General features: G+C 38.3%; 1 protein-coding gene across 2 annotated transcripts in view; it reads left to right on the top strand.

The window, feature by feature from the left end:
* Positions 1-20951, top strand: part of CMIP (c-Maf inducing protein) — a 156872-nt gene that overhangs the window by 131777 nt on the left and 4144 nt on the right. Inside the window, exons 11-18 of one of the 2 annotated variants that reach the window (XM_063438670.1) lie at positions 1853-1918; positions 6681-6707; positions 7772-7820; positions 10813-10920; positions 15354-15470; positions 18221-18361; positions 19076-19123; positions 20181-20327. In XM_063438670.1, the coding sequence (XP_063294740.1) occupies positions 1853-1918; positions 6681-6707; positions 7772-7820; positions 10813-10920; positions 15354-15470; positions 18221-18361; positions 19076-19123; positions 20181-20327 (703 nt within the window). Of the gene's footprint in view, positions 1-1852; positions 1919-6680; positions 6708-7771; positions 7821-10812; positions 10939-15353; positions 15471-18220; positions 18362-19075; positions 19124-20180; positions 20328-20951 lie in introns of both variants that reach the window. The other variant, XM_063438669.1, reaches the window with a different exon arrangement.

Raw genomic sequence — 20951 nt, 5'->3', positions numbered from 1 at the left:
TGTGTATATATATATATATAATGTGTGTGTGTGTTTAGTCTCCTAGCAAAATGCTGTCTAGGCTTCAATGTGAAGATTTTTGGGTGGTAAAAATAGCATCACTTTTTTGCATGATTTCAATTTCAAACAGTAGGCAGCTTCATAGTTTGGATGGTATGGACCAGGGACCCCTAAGCAGCTCACACATATTATTCTTAGAAGCAATTAATTGTTTTTGTTTTTTTAATTTTTAAAGGCTCATTACTGTACTCCCACCACTCCTTGCTGTCTTTTCAACGTCTTGTTGAGTTGAAAAGATGCACGTTCTACAGTTTAGTAAGTGATCCATGAGTGGACGTCCAAGCTGGTAAAATCCATACTGTGCATTCCAAGTGCACACCATATGAAAATAAAATGAGATCAACAATTTCAAGGTGGCTGCTTTCGTGTAAAGTCACTGGATGGTCCCAGTTTCATAAAGAAGACGACTTTAGTTACGACACCCAAAACACATGATCTGTACATTGTATCAGCATGTTTGCAAAAAAAAAAAAAATGCACAGGCTGTGATATCACTTTACTGTTACTGCTGGCTAAATATATTGGGAGTTGTAGTTTAACAGTATCTTGGGGCTTTGTGCAATGCAAGATCCGTTAAGCCCCGACAAGACTAGGTTCTCTGGTCTGTCCTTTTCATTTTTGAAACGTTGTGCTAATACAGGAGGCTTGGCTTCTTTGAGGTTGAGGTGTGACTAGTTGACAAATGTCACAGTACCACAGTGACACTGTCATCTGCTTTGTGGTGTAATATATGTGAAGTTTTACAGGAACCGTGAAATACACACATTTCACAGATCTCTTTCCCTAAAATTATACTCAACAGTGTTTATTTTAACATTGTCCTTATAAACAAGAATGTAAATTCAATATGCTCCTGGTTGACGTAAGTCCGTAGCTGCCCATCTGTTCGATCCATGTAATCTAATCACTGTAAGAAATCCATTTTGTACTTGATCACCTTTCATAGTGTAACGTAACGGTTCTGTGGACTAAATAAAGTCACGCGGTGCAGCTCTGTGGAATGTTTGGTGGAATGTGTTGGCTAAATAGCGCTGTGTCTCAATGCAAATATTAAACCCAAAATCAACTCCCTGACTGACCGTTTTATTACATTTTAATTGTTATCATGTGTTTCAAGACCTGACAAGCCCCCTGATTGAAATCTCTACAAACATGCGCACCCTGATTGAAATCTCTACAAACATGCTCACCCTGATTGAAAACGAAGCCCTGCTATTGTCTGCATCGGACCATTTGAAGCCCATTAGTGATGTGTGTGTGTGTGTGTGTGTGTATATATATATGTATGCAAAGCTAAAAAAAATCTTGTCTGCTGCCCTTGCAAGCCCTCCCCTTCTTTCTCAGCCCAATGCAGTTCAATAAGAAGTCTTTGCAAGGCTGGTGCTCTGTGCAATTGTTTCAATCTTGAGTTTAACTCCAGGAAGTGACAGGACCGGTTGTCTGATTGACAGACATGGGGTGTAACAAGGTTAATTTATAACAGTGCCAATTTCTATTGAAATCTGCAGTTTTTGTAAAATGAAAAAAAGTTGACACACTTTTCATTCATAAAGAGTGTCCCTTTAATTAGCTCAGTGAGGCCACACTGTGTGATATAAGGCAAAAAAAAGGACTCCAATGCAAACCTCAAGTATAAGGTGATCCTCTTTATTTTAGGGTTCTGCTGTTATTATCCCCCCCCCCTTCTTTCTTAAAAGACAAAAAGCATGATAGCAGGATGTAGACTTTTTTTATTTTTAGATGTATGCCATCTAAGTATTCTTTCCCCTAATTCCGTTTTTTGATGTTGCAGGTCAGACTACGATGACTGGAGGCCTGCCCTGGCCAGTTTGCTGCAGCCTATCCCATTCCCCAAAGAGTAAGTAACACGTTTTTTTATACTCATTTATTAAATGCGTGATAGTGAAGTAGCATACGGACGTGTAATGAGAAACAATAAAATGTGATTCAAAAATACACACACACACAAGGTGTGGTACAAATAAAACCAAAACTGTGATCTACAAAAAGAACAACCCAAACACATTGTTGTTACATGTTGTGTAGTGTTTTTTTTGCTGTGTAGTGTTTTCCTGGTTTGCCTATGCATATTGCCCCATTAAAACACCTACTGCTTACTTCCTGGGTGGTCAAAAGGCAGATTCCCTAATGTTATAGAACGTCACCTTAGTGATAAGGCATCATGGGATTAGTAAATGCTGCAACTTGTTAGAATCTACATTTTCACCACTACAATTTCAATAATACTCTACGCCGCTTCCTTGTGCCTATACATTGTCAGTGAGAACGACTTTCGTATTGCTATCTGCGATCTCCCCACTATGCTGTTGGAGATACGCCATGTTATTATATATTAATAACCTTATGCGAGAACTACTCAAAAAGGTTATTGGAGTGCTAAATCTTGATGCTTACCCTTAACAACTCATTAGGGTGAGTACAGCACAAGGTGTACATTTTAGATAAAAATAAACATAAAATAATGTAACCTGTAACCTGAAAATGGTAAACATACAAAGTGGTGTGGTATTACACTCACATATGGTAAAGCCTATATATGAATGGCTCAAAACTGTGTGCACGTATGCTTTTTCTGGCAGCACCCCACCTTTCACAAGTCTCAAAGAAAAAAACAGAACATAGGGGAAACCAATAGTAGAATGGAATATATATATATATATATATATATATATATATATATATATATTGTAAGTCTGGCACTCAATCCTGAAGTAATAAATGCCGCAATGACGTCTCCATGCATGTAGTCATGGAAACTGTAAAAAGTTGCCGTAAGTGTGAGGGTGCCGATAATTTTGATCATAGTGTTTAGCTACGTTAGCAACACCGAACATGGAGGATGAAAAAAATGTATATGGACTAAGAGGGGTGAGGCGAAGAAGTGTAAAGAAAGGAAATGGGCTGCGAAAAATAAGACAAAGAGGGAGGGAGACCAGGAAAGTGAGGCGTATCTGTCTTTCATACGCCTTTCGTACGCTATTACGTAATCACGCACACTTCACTTCCGGGTTTCGGGTTCCGAGCTATGTCAACTCACTCTCATCACCTGCACTTGGTAAGTCACTTATTATTCATTAATTTATTGTATATAAACCCATATAAACATATGCACTGTATTGCCATTTTGATAAAGACCTGTTTGGTCGAAACATTGATCCACATTGGCAACATTTTGAATACACTACTTTGATTTTGAAATCCATTGAGTGCTCTCATCATTGATACATTTCATATATATTATATACACACATACAGTATGTATATATATATATATATATATATATATATATATATATACACACACATATACGCACACAACACAAATTTATTTGGATACTTTGTGGCCTGCATTCCCATTGTTGTATATGTTCTGTAACTTCATTTTTCTACTGTACGCTAATCAGTGACCTTTAGGGCAGGGGTTCCCAACCCAGTCCTCAAGTACCCACCTACAAGTCCAGGATTTAGGGATTACCCTGTTGTGTCTGAAGTGTTTTTGTTTTAATCCTGGCCTGGTAGGGGGGTATTTGAGGACTGGGTTGGGAACCACTGCTTTAGAGTATGACATTTTAAATATCAAAGTAGAGTTGGGTGCATCGTGCAAATGCTTCATTTCAGAACACACATAGGTGGGTTGTAACTCCGTAACAACATGAGAGAAACGATGGTTCCAATTTCTTTCTGTGCTATGTAATTCTCTCTGGTTTTAGGTAAGCTTAGGCTCTGCTGATGATGGAGCTAAGGAACAGTATTAACACGTTTAATATGGTAGCAGAGTACAAATTAGAAAAGATTAAATAGCTTGTCATCTTGATCCAGAACTCGCAGAGCCACCACAGTCTTGATTCCATAAGGAGAATCTATTATGAAGCAAATTACTAATATGTGTCTTTGAATACACTGGGAGAGACATTTGCCTTGAGGTGGAGCGGAGATAAATACATATTCAAGCGGTGAGATGAGCTAGACTACGTACACTTACTATGAGATTCAAAGCACATAAGGGAAATCTAGAGGCTTTGGTCAACCAAAGTGCTTACCATTTACCCATTCATGATAGAGGCAAACATCAACAAATGCAGAACAAAACATGACACAAGTGTTAAACGATTAGACAGAACCTTATGGAAATATTAAAAAGTTAAGCCAAAAATGAGCGAGGCTGGTATGCACTAGGTTGTGACTTTACAATCTGGCAATGGAGCTCTGCCACCAGGGCAGTGAACAGCTGTTAACTCCAACCTTGACGTGGCTTTAGCTGCATTTGCATAAACCTTTTTTCTTTTTTTTTTCCCCAAAAGCAAAGCATTAATAAAAATTAAGGCCAAAGTCAGTTATGTTTCCACTTAAGCTACTTTGGCCTGAAATGTTAGATTCACTTTGAATTTCTGACAATTTGGACACGACTATGCAGGATGTTCATCACCAATTTATTTTAACATACGGTACCTCAAAAGTGTCCCTATTCAGGAGACAGTGTCCCTGTGTTGGGCCCAAATCAATCTGTCCCTCTTTTCTAGCAGCTCCATATAATTGGGGTGTCTGAGTTTAGAACAGAGCTCCACAGGAATTATACTTACAGTATTGAGCCTTCAAGCAACAATAGATATGTTTAGAAATAAGTCTGTGTATATTTAAAAAAAATATATAATAATTTCTTGTTCTGATTTTTGCAACTAAAATGTAATTTATAAGTTGGTTAAAATTTCGCAGAACAGCCCTGCCTCTGACCACACCTTAACTACACCCCTTAAATTAAAACGTCCCTCTTTGTCTATTTGAAATGTTGGATGGTATGCTTTAACGGCACTGAAAGTTTGTGTTCCGTCAGTAGATGTTTTGATAGCAGAAATGTTGAATAGTCACCTCTGGAATGATTACAGTCCTTGAGGAACGGGCTAATGAGTGCTTGTGTTAAAAACTACAGAGAATAAACATTACCATCAATAATTGTCCAATTTAAAAGCTTATCGTACCCACGAGGCCTACTCTGCGAACACACAACAATCATAGCATACACGGCAAGTTCAGTGTTCAAAATACCTCCAGTAAAAACAAAGTGTCGTCACTTTGACAATTATATACTTTAGTATCACCCATGAGAATTATTTATTCCACTCCTGATGCAATTTTTTTTTTTTTTTTTTTTAAAACGATGATAATTGCTGTGTCACACTGATCACGAAGCTGTGGCCATGGTTTAATTAAGTCACTTGGGTTCTTTGACAAACCTAAAGTAGTCATCAGATACAGTTTGCTGTACATATGGGGTCAGAGGTCTTCTAACGTTAAGTCCATCTGCACCACGCAAGCATATGTGGAGCTGCTAAATTTAACCGGGATTAGAAAATTGCTTCATCGCTTTAATTTGTGTAAAATTAATCCGTAAGTGGTATAGTCAACAAACGACAAAATATACATGGCCTTGTCATTATATAGTGAATGTCACTGAAATTATTGCTAAGCAGCAAAATTAACTAAATAAATGAAAGCCAAAAAAAAAAGTCGGCATTTTTTCCTAAATGTTTTGGCTTTTTTCATATTCGGTTTCCAAATTACTGCCATGCAGAAGAATAGCCCTGAACATTTTCAAAATTTCAAAAACTAGACATGTTTAAAAGGGAACATCCATCTTGGATACCCGTCAATAATTGTTATAACTGTTGCCCTTTTCTGCCATTGAATATAGAAATATAAGCAATGTTTCTGTTTTCCTCTTCATTTTCATTTTGTGCCCTGGGGCTGTGCCAGGACTGAACTGGATTGTGATGTCATTTGCGAAATCTTTAATGTACATTATAAAGAAAACTGAGCACCAAATAAGAAAAAAGGGTTAACACATGATATAGGTAATTTTCAATGTTTTATTCAATGGTGTGACTTCCAGAAAAGCAAAAGTCCCCCTTTAAGTGAATTGTAAGACTTGGGCATAATTTCAAATATCCTTGTTTGAAGTTACGAGCTTGCCCAAGATTAGTTAGCTTTTAATTTGTTTTTTTTTTATAGTTAATTAAGTAAGCCGAGGCATATCACATTAACAATAAGCAGTGGCACAAATTGCCACATGCAAAGCAGGTCCTAATACCTGTTTGTATTTTCTATATTTCTTTAAAAAGAAAAAAGAAAAGGAAAAGGGTTAAAAAAACAAAGCAAAAAAATAAAATAAAAAAAAACACACGTGAAATAGAGTTTCAGATTTTTTGAACAATAAATTAACCAGGGTTCCCATATTTCTTTAAAAGAAAAAAAAAAGGTGGGGATGGGGAAGAGGACGTTCTGTCTCAAGCAAGCAACCAGAGCACTGAGGACGATAGGACAATTCTGGAGAGCAGGTTATCTTCAGCTTCGAGGAGGCCTTCCCCTGGAAGGAAGTACATGGGCAACTGTACGTCAGTAGAGATGGACTTCACAAATATAGCCTTCAAAAAGTATTTAATTTTGTCCAAACAAACCACCTTCAGGCATATCTATGAAAATATTACCCTTTTTGGTTGCTCAATTGTCAACCAGTGTGATTATGTTACTATGTAAATATATTTTTTATTACGCGCTATTAAGAGAGAGTGTATTAACCTGTGTATGTGTTTTGTTGTTTACAGAGCTTTGGCCCATGAAACGTTCACAAAGTGAGTATTGAATTTAAGTCAGATTATAGATGTCAAAAATCCATGTTTAGATTAACAGTCTGGCTGTCTAAAAGCCTTTTGTATGGGCATTTGTGAATTAATGGCTGGCAGATTTTTATTCATTTAAATTACAAATAAGAAAATGAAAGGCAACGAAAAAATTCAAACCAAATATATTTTGTGAAATTATGCTTCCATATTTAGACCTAAATCTTTGCAGTTTGTCTAAGGCTCGTGTCTCCTTGACAAACCCAATTATCAGTCAGTGGTGAATAACCATTTTCTAAGTTATTCACTAAAATGTGATTTGTCACCAATTAAATTATAATTCAGTGTCATAGTAAAACTTTAAGCCAAAATAGCAAATTTCTCAGAGAGAATTTAAATGTTTTGGTCAAAACGCCAAATTTAGTTAAAAAAAAACTAAACCAAACACACCAGTATGTGTAATTCAAACAGTAGAATAAACAATGCCTCTTACTGCAGTCCAGTTATGTAAATAGGTGTATAAACATTTTGATGTGAGAACCCACACCCGTGAGACATCTCTCCCTGGGGAGAAAAGCTGGTGTCACCTCTTAGTACATCTTTTCCATTCACCAGATTTTAATTGCAACACAAACAGTTTTTATTTAATGATGCACAGATAAACAAACTTAAAGAATGACTTCATATTCTAAGCTACATATATATATATTTTTAAATTTTTTACAACTGGCAAATAAAAGGTTCTAAATAGATTAGAACATAATTGCACTTTTACATTATTTTACACTGTTAGGAGTATTTACTACATAGGAATTAAATAATTGAGAAAGAAATTGCACATTTTAGTTGTTTAAACTGGAAAGATAATAGAGCCCCTGCCCCTCCTCCCAATTCTGTTACTTTGCCTAAAATTTGCAGTTTCTAAGTTCTCCATTTTTATCCCCCTCTAAATATCCTTGTATGAGTAGTCATTGTTGTGCTTTATATCTGAAGTTTCTGCTGAGGTTTTCTGCCTGATAAAGTAGTCATGCAATCTCCAAATTCATAAATTAACCTGTTGCCACTTGGTTTTACAGGGAGCTGAAATATGTAATTCAGAGATTTGCCGAGGACCCCAGGCAAGAGGTAAGATTCATGTTCTGTAATGGGTAAGGTAAGGGAGGCCCATAGACATTTTTGATTTTCATTCCCACAACTCCTTTGTAAATCTACAATAAAATGATCTTTAAAGATCCATACGGATTCTACGACTAAACTTTGGTGAATTTAAAACCAAATCCCAAACTCTAAGCCAGAGTTGCCTAGCATGATAAATGTCTTGGTCAGATAATTTTTCCCTAGTCTGGATGAGCTGAAATATGCTATAGAGCAACGTCCGCTAACACGCTCTCAGCCATTGATTGCAGTCCTGCTTTAGTCCAAGCAGTGACATCCCGATTCTTCTGCTGTAGAAGACCACATGTGGTTGATGCAGATGTCCAGGTAAGTTGTCAAACCGTGCTAAAAATGGTTAGACATCTTACTCTGTGACAGCGCCAGGGCACTACTGGCCCCCTAAACACTACAGTGGGCTTCAGTGGTTATGGTGCTTGGAGTGTTCGTTTAAATGACACAGCCATCAAACAATATACAAACCATTTAACAAATGGGATTTGGTTACATTAATATTAGCAACTAGTCAAAGGACAAGTAACGTGCTGGGATTCTGTACTTGATTTGGTCTGTAAGGGAGAAAAATGGTTAGTCATGAGAGAACTCGGGGGATAGAGTTCCAGTTGCAGTACATTTTGATTCCTTGCAATGTCAGTTCAGCTGTTCCTCTTTCCAAGGCTGATAAACAGAGTATCATTAAGCGGACTTCCAAAACCATCTAAGAAACTAGTAAAAAATCTAGATGATCTTCATCCAGTTTAATATTCATCAGTGGCTCTTATGTGCTTGACAATTTCATGATTCGAAAGGGAGTGTAGACATACCTGGTACTCACAATGGTTTCTTCTATTCAGTATGGTAAATATAAGAGAACCCTGGCGGTTTGTTTGTAAAGTTCCCAGATATGCCAATCTTGATGTGACTTTTCTTGCCTGTATGTGCAAAGCTTTATGGGAACCAGAGTATTACATTCTTTAGCTAGCTTGTATTACCGGAAAATGTTAATAGCTGTTATGAGACATTTGTGTTTGACTTTTTTTCTTTTCTTTATAAATATATCCTGCGTGGGACTGAGGTTAGCTGATGACCTCACAACCTGACCACTGTCATTAACCGAAAAGTTTAATTTCCTGTCCCTAAAGTCACTTGTTCAGACACAAGACACATAATAACTATTTAGGGAGCAACTAAACAGCCTTTGTCTCTGTGCTTAATTCCATAGGAAATTGAAATAAGTGTTAAGCCCTGTTTTTAAAATGTTCCAAGAGACGAGGGTGAAGTCTACAAGGATTTATAGTTTTAAATATATATATTTATTTCTCTAGCCATACGGAAAAACATAAGGCTAGACACAGCTCTACGTACTGTGGTGTTCACGCAGACCTCTTCATATCCAGACTGGTATTTCCATTAAGTGACTAACCGTTCTATTTAAAAAAAAAAAAAAGTTAAACTTAGAACGTGATTTGCGTCACAATTTAGCTTTCCTAAGTCATATTTTTTTGGCTCCAAATCTGAAGGAATGTTCTGCAGATAACTACATATATTTTCTTTTCTTCCTTTTTCTAAAACCATTTGTGCTATCTAGAAATCGAAAGGCTTTCTTTTAAGCTACTTCAAAACATCTCTGTTTAGAGGAATGTTCTGTTCACAGGTCGTTCATTTTAGTCAATTTAACCCTTTGTTTATCTGCATCTAAAAAATACCTTTCCAGGTGTGATCAAGTCATATAAAGATGTACTGCATTCTGTTAAGGGGGAAAAAAATGATACTGGGTCAATATTGGTGGCGCATGCAGTAAAAGTTGACTGAGCTTCACAAAATGGGAGGGACTTGATCTAAAACCACAGACTTACTCAGCAAGTGGGCAAGGTCCTACGTGGGGGTTACTTGTTTGTATCCCACCAGCTGTAGCGTATTCGCAGAGACCTATTGCTAAACACAGTGGTTGTTATCAAAGTCCTGCACCTTTCCATGTATGGCTGCATCATTTATTAATAAAAGGGCCCATTCTGGTTTTTGTTACAGATAATGGGTCAGCAAGACAGAACGGTACAAACTGCTTTTTCTCATCCATATTTTTTCCAGGGCTGATTACAATGGGAGAATAGTCAGTGTAATGTATCATGCAATTACTGGCTGTCCTCTGCCTCTCATTCAGGACTATGTAGTTTATTGGTTTATGCAGACAGTGACACACTGGTCATCTTCTAGGGATATGTGGAGTTGCGTTTCCATGGCTGCTAATTGCATGTGGGAACTCCACATTTGTTAAGTTGTTATGGTATGCATGGATCACCTGCTTCCAGGAGGATGGCACTGTCTGAGATCTAATTCTACAGCAAAGTTTGTGAAACATGACATTTTTAAAATAGTCCTTGGATATTCACTCTAAAATCTAATCTAGAAAAGTAAAGGTACAGGAGCCCATCCTAGTTTGGTTAACAGTTTGCATATCAATAACACCATGAAGAACATGTGGTTACCCAAAATATGTTAGAGCAACAATAATAACAAAGTGTGCATTGATGCATAGAACTATGCTATATACTACAAGTGAGACGTTCATGAATTAACAAAGGAGCCCTCTAAGTGTCAAACTCCCACATGCCATGCTTCCCTAATTGCGGTTACCAAATCCTTTCTGTGGCATAGACGTATGTCATACGAGTGATATGATAATGAAAGCAGAAAAAGATTTGTAAAACATACAGGTTTTTATTTGTTTAAAGCTATTAAGTAAGGAATTTATTGACAGATCTCTTTCATTTTCATTATTTTTATCACAGAACACTCCGCGTTTATCTAGTTTATTAAGCGTCAAAGGTCTAGGTCATTTAGGATTTGGTCAAGATGTTGACTTGGTTCTGTCCAATGATTTAGACACATTTGGCTTTCGAACATTCCATTGAAATGTTACAACATGGAGAAGTGACTTCTAACCTTGTCTTTGTTTCCCCCACAGGTCCATTCGTGTCTCCTAAGCGTCAGGGCTGGTAAAGATGGTTGGTTTCAGCTGTACAGCCCAGGAGGAGTAGCCTGTGATGATGATGGGGAACTTTTTGCCAGTATGGTACGTGTCTGCAATAACGTGAGTTTATATTTATGGCTGCTTCATTATTTATGAAATGTTGAAACCTGATTTAGAGCAAGTTGATGGTTTTCTGTTAATTCTTTAAAACAACTTTTGGTTTCGTAAGTCAACGTTCTCTTTACATCCCACCCACAAATATATGGAACACCTGGGCTTCCTTCCAAACCGACCTTCCTTCCAAATAATGTAAAGCCAAAACAGAACACTCGAAGTGAAAACAGTGTAATAATTTAACTTTCATACTACAGCTTTGAAGGGTTCTACACTTTCATACTGACACAGACTAAAACAATAATGTAGAAAAGAAGAAAAACAATTAAAATGTGTTTTCTAAATGAAATAAAGCCAAAGGAAGTTACGACTTTTTGTTAATGATTTCACAGATATTGAAAACTGTTTCTATTTGAGTAAAAGTTCATCCAAGTTGTTGGGTGTTGTGGTTCACTGTAAATGGTTAATGCGTTAGGCAATAATAAACTTGACAGAAAACATTAACAATCCTTCCTGCTTGAGCCAACTACACCATGGCAAGCAAGTAGGCAGTATTTGGCATGTGTCCATTTCCCATGAAAAGGAGCCTGATTTGGGTTTATTTACTAAAAAGAACTGATGAGGGAATAAAAAGTGTAATGTCCAAATATACAATTTGGCTTTTTTTTTATTAAAATTTGCTATTCTTGTTTTCATGAATAAACAGAAGTTTCTATTAATTTATGTAGTTCAGCACCTCTAGTGGTATTCATGGAGATAGATATATGTCTGTGTTGCATTATAAAATTGTAATTTAATTTAGAAATAAAAAACGTATGCAGTTGGGCAAGTCATCGTGGCACGTGGGCTTTAAGGTTCCATGAACATGCTAAACAAATGATATTTTATATAGTCTTTCAATTTTACAGTGTTTGGAATTTGAATAATGCAGCCAAAACTTTATAGTTCTGCCTCTGAATATAAAATGTTTACAAGATAATAGGCGATTGAAGGCCAGACCAATCACCTGGTCATACAATTCGGCAAAGGCCGATTGAGTTTGTTAGCAAGTGCAGAATTCCTAAAAATACTTTTCTCGAAGTGCATCCCAGCTTTGTTGCTTGTGGTTGCCTAGAGACAGGAAGGGCCTCCGTACTTCACAGCCACTAGTTCTGGGATTTGTACGGAATGCTGATAAATGCTTTGAGCAGAATGTATGCGTTATTACTGGGCACCATATGTCTCAGCTTATAGGCTATAACTTGAAACACCCACCTAAGTTTCCATCTCCAGAAAAAGGGATTTATATCTTGAAGAGGATAATGCAGCAAATCCCACTCACAGCTGGTAATATTCGAGAAGAAAATGCACTGTTCTTCACTCTATAGTGATGCAGAGTATCTATGTACATTTATTATGAAGTCGAGATCTTACTTTATTTAAAACCAATGTCTATCTCATACAACCTACAAACTAACATCTGTATTACTGAGGACTCTGTACCTTTAAATAACTGAGTTATGTTGTTTCCCTATATATAAAATAAAGATTAAGGAACAGTGCACATACAAAAATACAGTTTTGCATTTTACAAGACTACTTAAAATAACCTAGCTCGGCAAACAAATATGGTGATTCAGTTACACAATATGGCCATATTGTGTTAAGCACACCACTACGACACAGTACCTCAATATCAGTGGGTCCTACACTAATTTTAACATGGTAGACAAATTAAATAGTGTTAGTGCTAAATTAACTAAAGTGTACTTAATATATTGCAAAATTAATGTTATAAAAACCGCCATTCAAAAAATACAGTGTCAGAACTAAATGATTACACTGATAGTACTTTTATGTATATATTCACAATGCATATCATATCTGGTCCACATCAAATAAAAAGAAATCTTAAAAATGGTATTGCTATCTAAATTTTATCAGAATCATACTTTCCTGTGGTCACCTCCAAAGAGCATCTGAAGCAGGGCGGTAGCATGGAATGCTTAACCCAAAAGCTGGTCTGGATTCCAAACTACGTAGAAAAAAAAAGGGGGCACACATGTAATGTGCGTTTCTCAGCAGTGGTGCTGACCGTAAAGACAATTTACACAAAATGCAGATTAAGGAACAGCACACAAACCGTTTTACAAGGCTACTTAAAAGCACCTATCTCCGCAAACAAATATATTTTTATATATATATATATATATATATATATATATATATATATATATATATATCATGTTTTGGCATGTTCTCCTGGTTCCCATATATTTAAACCTAGATTGCTGTGTATGTAGCTAACATGGCAGCTCGTACACAACTCGGCTTGTACCTCTGTTCTCCATCAGACTACAACTCTAATTATAAGAACTACCCTTAAATGATTGCAACCCCTTAAGGGACACTCTAAGTACCAAAACCACTACATCTTACAGAGTTACTCCAACCACCATGGCCACTTCTGCTTTTAGAAGTGATCATGGTGGTAAGAATCTGTGTGTGCAGAAATTCTGCTTAAAATGCTGCACGTGCAGAGAGGAGTGTGCACTCTGGTTGGACAAGCTCCAAGAGCCCAACAGGGCATTTTAAAGATAAACATGGCATACAAAGTCCTGGAATAACCTTAGTATATATATATGATGTCACTTTTCTCTAACATTGTTAAAGAAACAACACACTGCTGTTTCTGAGAAACAACAGTATTTATATTTGGCTCAAAACATGTCTATAAGTGGCAGACAGCCACTAGAGCCACTTCCTTCTTAAAGAGGAACCGTAACTTCTCTGGAAATTACAACATTGAAACTCTCATATAACTTGCCTGCAATAAGCTAACCTTGCAAAAGAAAGGGAGGCATAAAATATTTTTTATATTTCTGTATACTTTGTATATGCAGACAGCCAGGTGTAAAGGATAGAGATTAGAACAATGATTGACAGGGAGCCAAGAGGGAAGTGACCAATTGTAGGATAAGGAAATTTTCGACATTTAAATTTCCATATCATTCAAGTACATGTTTGGCAAATAGGGAGAAGTATACGTAACATTAAAAAATCGGGGGAAGTGACAGTATCCCTTTAAGAGCTCCTATTTTCAAAGGTCTTCACAATTATTGCCATGTCTTGGCAATTTTAGGTGGAATTTGCACATCAGAAATAAAATCATGTTACTTCTGGGAAATTTATGCAAAAAAAAAAAAAAAAAATGTTAACGAAAAATATCTAAATAATTGTCTTTTCAGTCATTACATTTAAAAATACCGTGCAGAAAAAGAAGTATCATGGATGTGAATGTAAAAGAGATACAATAATTTTTAATCCTTTGTGAGACCTCACTTGGAGTACTGTACACAGTACTGGAGACCCTATCTTCAGAAGGATATTGATACCTTAGAGAGAGTTCAAAGAAGGGCTACTAAACTGGTTCATGGATTGCAGGATAAAACTTACCAGGAAAGGTTAAAGGATCTTAACATGTATAGCTTGGTGGAAAGACGAGACAGGGGGGATATGATAGAAACATTTAAATACATAAAGGGAATCAACACAGTAAAGGAGGAGACTATATTTAAAAGAAGAAAGACTACCACAACATGAGGACATAGTCTTAAATTAGAGGGACAAGGGTTTAAAAATAATATCAGGAAGTATTACTTTACTGAGAGGGTAGTGGATGCATGGAATAGCCTTCCAGCTGAAGTGGTAGAGGTTAACACAGTAAAGGATTTTACGCATGCGTGGGATAGGCATAAGGCTATCCTAACTATAAGATAAGGCCAGGGACTAATGAAAGTATTTAGAAAACTGGGCAGACTAGATGGGCCGAATGGTTCTTATCTTCCGTCACATTCTATGTTTCTTTATAAAGATAACGACTGGCCTATGGATACATATCTTATCCTATAAATGGAATAAAGTAGTTCAGCTCCCAGCTGCAGGTCACATTAAATGAATAAGTGAAACCGTTGCATAAATGGATAGTAACAATACTGTGTCTGCTTTCACCATGTCCAAAGATGCCCAGTTTTCTAAACTGTGGGGTGTGCAGTAAGAAAGAGATTACGGGACGCAAAACTTGGATTTTGGATGGCAAAAAAAAAATAAAATGTTGCCTTTGACATTACTGATCCTGGGGCCAGTCTTATAACTGTAGTTCTAATTCACTGGCATAGTGACAGGGGACTCTCTCTGTACTACAACGTATACACTGAGCTTTGTTATTGAGCTTGTTATGGTGGTTAGGGTGACCGTGTAAAAATGAACATGGAACAGCACTGTAAAAGTGGGACAGTCACCATGGCAACCAAGGAAAAGCTGATTGCTCCATTTTTAGAGCTTGGCCTTAGAATTGCTCTTAATTAATTTTGTGTTGCTTCTGAATGTGCCTTGAATTCTGTAGTTACACGTGCCATCCTAATAGTCCTCTTTCCGCGTAGGTTCACATTTTGATGGGCTCCTGCTACAAGACGAAAAAGTTTCTGTTGTCGTTGGCTGAAAACAAACTGGGCCCCTGCATGTTGCTTGCCTTGCGAGGGAATCAGACTATGGTGGAGGTAAGAGAACACGTTCCAAAGATAAATATGCAATCTGTCACGGGACGTATACTGCATTAGTCATTAGCTAGGATCAGAGCACAGATGGCTGGATTTGAAGATGCAGCTTGCCTCGATGTCCACGTTTCCTGAATTGCTACTATATCTCAGGCTCTTTTTATTCTATTTGAACAAAGACGGGAGGGAGCAGATATAAAAACTGTGAGAATGAAGGGTAAAAGGCAGGAAGCAACAACAGAAAGGGTGTGCAGCCTAGTAAACTAGACAATGTTATTGCATTTGGAAATACTGCAATAATGTAGCTTTTATACAGTAATTTTTCTAGGGTTTGGGCTACAGTAAGTATAAGACTTATTCTTCCCTCGACATTTGGCAGCACTGGAGCATACATGTCCTGTACTGACCATAATTTGGGAGAGTTACACTCCTCTACAGGAGCTGCTGTTTGCTGGCAGAGGAGCTGGGGAGACAGAAATGCATGCTCTCTGCTCTACTCTCATAATATTTAGGTATAGAGATTAGCCTGGTGCTAAAACTTTCGCTACATTCGGGTAGCAGAAATGGCTAAGTGCTCTCCTGCCCAAATGTAGAAACGTACCTGAACACTATCCCATATTCTTATGTCTATATAAATATTATAATGAGAATCCTGCATGGCCATTAAAGTGCAAGCTCACCTGCCAATGTAAAGCTCAGTCTTTCAGGCAAGATCCACGCTAACAATTTACCTTGCTGCTTTCTACTTAAAAGATAAAAGGTGGAGATATAGCAAAGAGCTAAATTATTATTTATGCTGTTATGTTTTCGTCACGAACACAGTGATATGGGATTCAGTTGCTCTCCAACCAAACAGACTCATTAAAGGATTAATATAGTGTCAGGAATACAAACGTGTATTCCTAACACTATAGCTCTAGGATTGCAATTTAGGTGCAGTAGGTGTAGGACGCACCTCTAGTGGCCATCTAGGCTGTGTTTCTAGGCAGTTCTCTGAAAAGGCAGTGTTTACATTAGAAAGCATGCAGAGACAGGTAGTAGACACCAGAACAACTATATTAAGCTGTAGTTGTTCCGGTGACCAGGGCCAGACTGGGAAGAAATTTTTTTTAATTACAGCGGCCCACTAAAAAGGGGGCGGGGCAGATAGGGTGTGTTTTGTCATCACCAATTACAAGCACGCCCCATCACAAAGTGAGCATGTTGGCTCAATGCTCTTCCAAGGCAGACCATGCGTAGAGCTCAGCTGAAGAGCTCTAGCATGAGAAAAAGACCCTGTATTTGTTGTGCACAGTGCAAGCAAATTTAATAACATGCTTGCACTGTGTTTGCTTGAAATTTGTCTCTGGTGTCTCCATAGATGGGATAACAGGAGACAAAAATGCCAGGAAAGAGTATTGTGCAGTGTGTGTGTGTGAGGGTGCTATGTGCATGTGAGGGTGCTGTGAGTGCCACGGGTGCAGTGTCAGGGGTGCAGTTTGTGTGAGTGAGGGTGCTGTGAGTGTCAGGTGTAAGTGAGGGTGCTGTGCGTGTCAGGGGTGCAGTGTGTGTGTGTGTGTGTGTGTACGAGAGAGTGTGTGAGGGTGCTGTGAGTGTCAGGGGTGCAGTGTGTGTGTGAGTGAGGGTGCTCTGAGTGTCAGGGGTGCAGTGTGTTTGGGTGAGTGAGGGTGCTCGGAGTATCAGGGGTGCACTGTGTGTGAGTGAGAGTGCTGTGAGTGAAGGTGCTGTGTGGGTAAGGGTACTGTGAGTGTCAGGTGTGCAGTGTGTGTGAGTGAGGGTGCTGTGTTTGTGTGTGTGAGGGTGCTGTGAGTGTCAGGGGTGCAGTGTGTGTGTGAGTGAGGGTGCTGTGAGTGTCAGGGGTGCACTGTGTGTGTGAGGGTGCTCTGAGTGTCAGGGGTGCAGTGTGTTTGTGTGAGTGAGGGTGCTCTGAGTGTCAGGGGTGCACTGTGTGTGAGTGAGTGCTGTGAGTGAAGGTGCTGTGTGGGTAAGGGTACTGTGAGTGAGGGTGCTGTGTTTGTGTGTGTGAGTGAGGGTGCTGTGAGTGTCAGGGGTGCAGTGTGTGTTTGAGTGAGGGTGCTGTGAGTGTCAACATGCAGTGTGTGTGAGTGATTATATCCCCTTCCCTTCTTACCTTTAGCCTGGGAGGGGGGATCGTGCTGCCATCCCTGGTGGTGCTAGTGGTGAATGCTAGTGGTCAATCTCTGGTGGTGCTAAGCTGCGGGGCTAGAGTTCGGGAACCCGGGCAAGCTGCAAGTTAGAGCTCCTCCGGGTTCTTTTCCTGTCTCCCTCCCTCTCTCCCCCACCGGCGGCCGCAATACACTATGGAATGCAGCAGAGCCGTCGCTCGGATAGTGCCGGCCCTGCATAGACTGGCTGGAGAGATCCTGTGATGGGCAGTCCGGGCCTGCCGGTGACTATAGTGTCTCTTTAAGTAGTTTCTCCAGATGCTGGTAAACCATTCAGGCACCTGTCAGTTTTTGAGCAAACTTAGGTTTGTGGGCATTTACTGTAGTAAAAGCTGAAAAGTCGTAGCTGTGCAGTCCTGTAACAAGCCCCTCTAATGAGAGCTGTCCTGTTAATTCTGTACATTCTGTAAATAGGTTACATAGAACAGCATTACCCCCGTCCGGCCTAACCATTGTTTCTCAGACTCTCTTGCGTTCCAAGCGTTCGAATGTTTGTTATAAACAATATGTATTATCCCTGATTGTGAAAGCCCCTTATTTAGACATTGTGTTTGTTGTCATTTTCAGATTCTTTGTCTCATGTTGGAATATAACATCATAGAAAACAATGACACACAGCTGCAGATCATCTCTACTCTGGAGAGCACCGATGTAGGGAAGAGAATGTATGAGCAGCTGTGTGACCGACAGAGAGAATTAAAGGAGCTGGTAAGTTCTGCATGCCACAGGTCCATTATTATTAGATCCAAGGCAAATCAATTATCATTTTAGTTTGACCATCTTTATTAATACAATGAGGAAAAAAAACTGCGAAAAATACACACCACAGAGGACAAGCCAATCAGATCTATCCCCCCAAAAAATGACCGCCCTAACATCACTTATGTAACAAGGAGGCATAATAAATCATAATAAACTAAATCCCAATCTCATGTTGTACAAGTCATTAAACCTATGATGGCAGCTGGAACTGCAAGATTACCCTAATTCAAAAAGGGTCCTAATTCACAAGGACAATCTATCCGAGGAATGCCCCCTCTGTGTACAGCTCACTGCATGTTTTTTTTTTTTTTAATATGTTTACAAGGAAGAGATTACTTTTTACTCCCAGTCATTACTGAGTCCTGTGGTTATGACCATAATCATAGCTCAGCCATTCAACCAGCCCTTAGGTAATCAGAAAAGCTAGGGACAGATCTGAAGAGACGACAGAAGGAGACACTGACTTTTTCTTTTTGTTGTTTTTCCCCTTTCTTTGATCACACCTATAAAAATGTATTTAGTAAATTTTACAAATCAGCCTCTGAGTTAGTTTGCCCATTTAAGAACAACTTGAAAGACTAAACAGTGTTTTGTTTTTACGGTTTGCGTTTAATTGCTTGTGGTTTGTAAGACAAGTTCTTAAATCTGTGTTCTTTTCAGCAAAGGAAAGGAGGGCCCACCCGTCTAACACTACCATCCAAGTCTACAGTAAGTTAACTATGATGAAAAATCTACAATATTTTTACAACAATTGTGTAACATTTAAGGGGTAAGCAAAGCCGTATAATAACTACAACTCAGTGCTGTCTAAGGGCACTCTCCCCCATTTTGTCAAAACCACAGCACTTCCTGGCACTCTGAGACCTCAGTTGATGAAGTTATGAGATATGTAAATTATCAATATCATCTAATCTGGATAGCAGTGATAAGCAGTGAGTGATGGAGCGGAGTTAACCCATCCCTTCCAGTCTATCACAGCATTTGACCAATATTGCTAGTACTTGAGAGCCTCAGTCTTTCAACACCAGATCATATACAGAAGCAGATCATACAGGATTATGAATTGCCTATGAGAGAAATATTTTCAAAGTCTTTTGGAGTCTACATTACAAGAATGACCATATGGTTTAGTAGGCACATCTCCTTTTCAGGTTTCCATAACGGTATGGTACTTTTAGATGACTCCTACTATTGCCTTTGATGGCTTTCCCGTTGCTTTCTTCAGTGAGAAACACATTAGATTTTTAAGAGAATAAAAAAAAAAGATATGAGGGCTGTGCCACACAAATGTCTAAATAAACAATATGTAAGTCCAGAAAATGGAAGGTAGAAAACTTCCGATTGGAGTAGTAGAATATCTTACATATGGAAAATGGCCTTCTTAGAGTATGGTGTGGAGAAATGATTCTCTAAATCCCAAGGGGTACGTTATGGCTCCAATTTTCCCAAGTGTTCACAACATATTGAGATATAAAAAGAAAAATCCAATAGTATAAAATGTTTAAATAATGAGCAAGGTAAAAACGGTGGTAATCAACTCACATTTATTAGAGCTTGGCCAGCTCTAGCGTATCTTACGTACAGCGGTACAATCCACACTTACGCTGCCTTTCTTAGTTCTTAGTTATTGGTGTTTTTAGCGCTGACTTATCTGTGTGTTTTTATCTGTAATAGATTTTTAAGGCTGTTTGAATACAAGATGAATCGTTACCTACACAACCGTATTCTAGGAACAGAATGTGTTATATAATTTATAATTTTTCAGGACGCAGATCTTGCCAGGTTATTGAGCTCAGGCTCTTTTGGAAATCTGGAAAACCTGAGCCTGGCCTTCACCAATGTAACGAGTGCCTGCGCAGAGCAACTCATCAAGCTGCCTTCACTAAAGCAACTCAACCTGTGGTCTACTCAGGTAAGCAATCCTACCCTCGGCCACTACAATGAAGCAAACAAAATGTCACGAATGTATTGATTAGTTTGCACATCTAGTTAAAGTATAGAGTTTTGTGTTACTGAATGGCCTTATTGACTTTGCCCTTACCTCACTTCTAATCCCCAAACACACTACGCGGCAATGAGATGGCAGCAAACCGCCCAAATGGTGAATTATTTGGTGTGAGCAAAAAGTCCAAACTACAAAAAAATACTTTATATCTCATGAAAGTATCAAAAACAGAAAAATACCATGGACAAAGTACTGTGGAAAACCACTTAGCATACATATATTATGCATATCACCTGCTTGCGTGAATGGATTTATATCCAAGGGACACAATGAGCACCAGCATTGGTTATATTGCAAAAAAGCTACTGGTCTCCCTTAAATCTATTTATTGATTCCACCCCAGAGTGTGTTACCTTTTACCTTTAAGAGCCATGCAGCTCACCACTACTATACTGTCTTTCATTGCCAAATCAATGAAGATACAAATAAGTTAACAGTCAACTTCCAGGTAGGACATTTTTTCATATCCCATAAACACACAACTGTGAAAGAGTTTATGGGATATGCTTACTGCAATAAATAAATAAACAT

Source organism: Pelobates fuscus, chromosome 12 (assembly GCF_036172605.1).
Source record: "Pelobates fuscus isolate aPelFus1 chromosome 12, aPelFus1.pri, whole genome shotgun sequence".
NCBI lineage: Eukaryota > Metazoa > Chordata > Amphibia > Anura > Pelobatidae > Pelobates > Pelobates fuscus.
The sequence above is the reverse complement of the archived record's forward strand: the minus strand, read 5'-3'. Positions and strand labels throughout refer to the sequence as shown.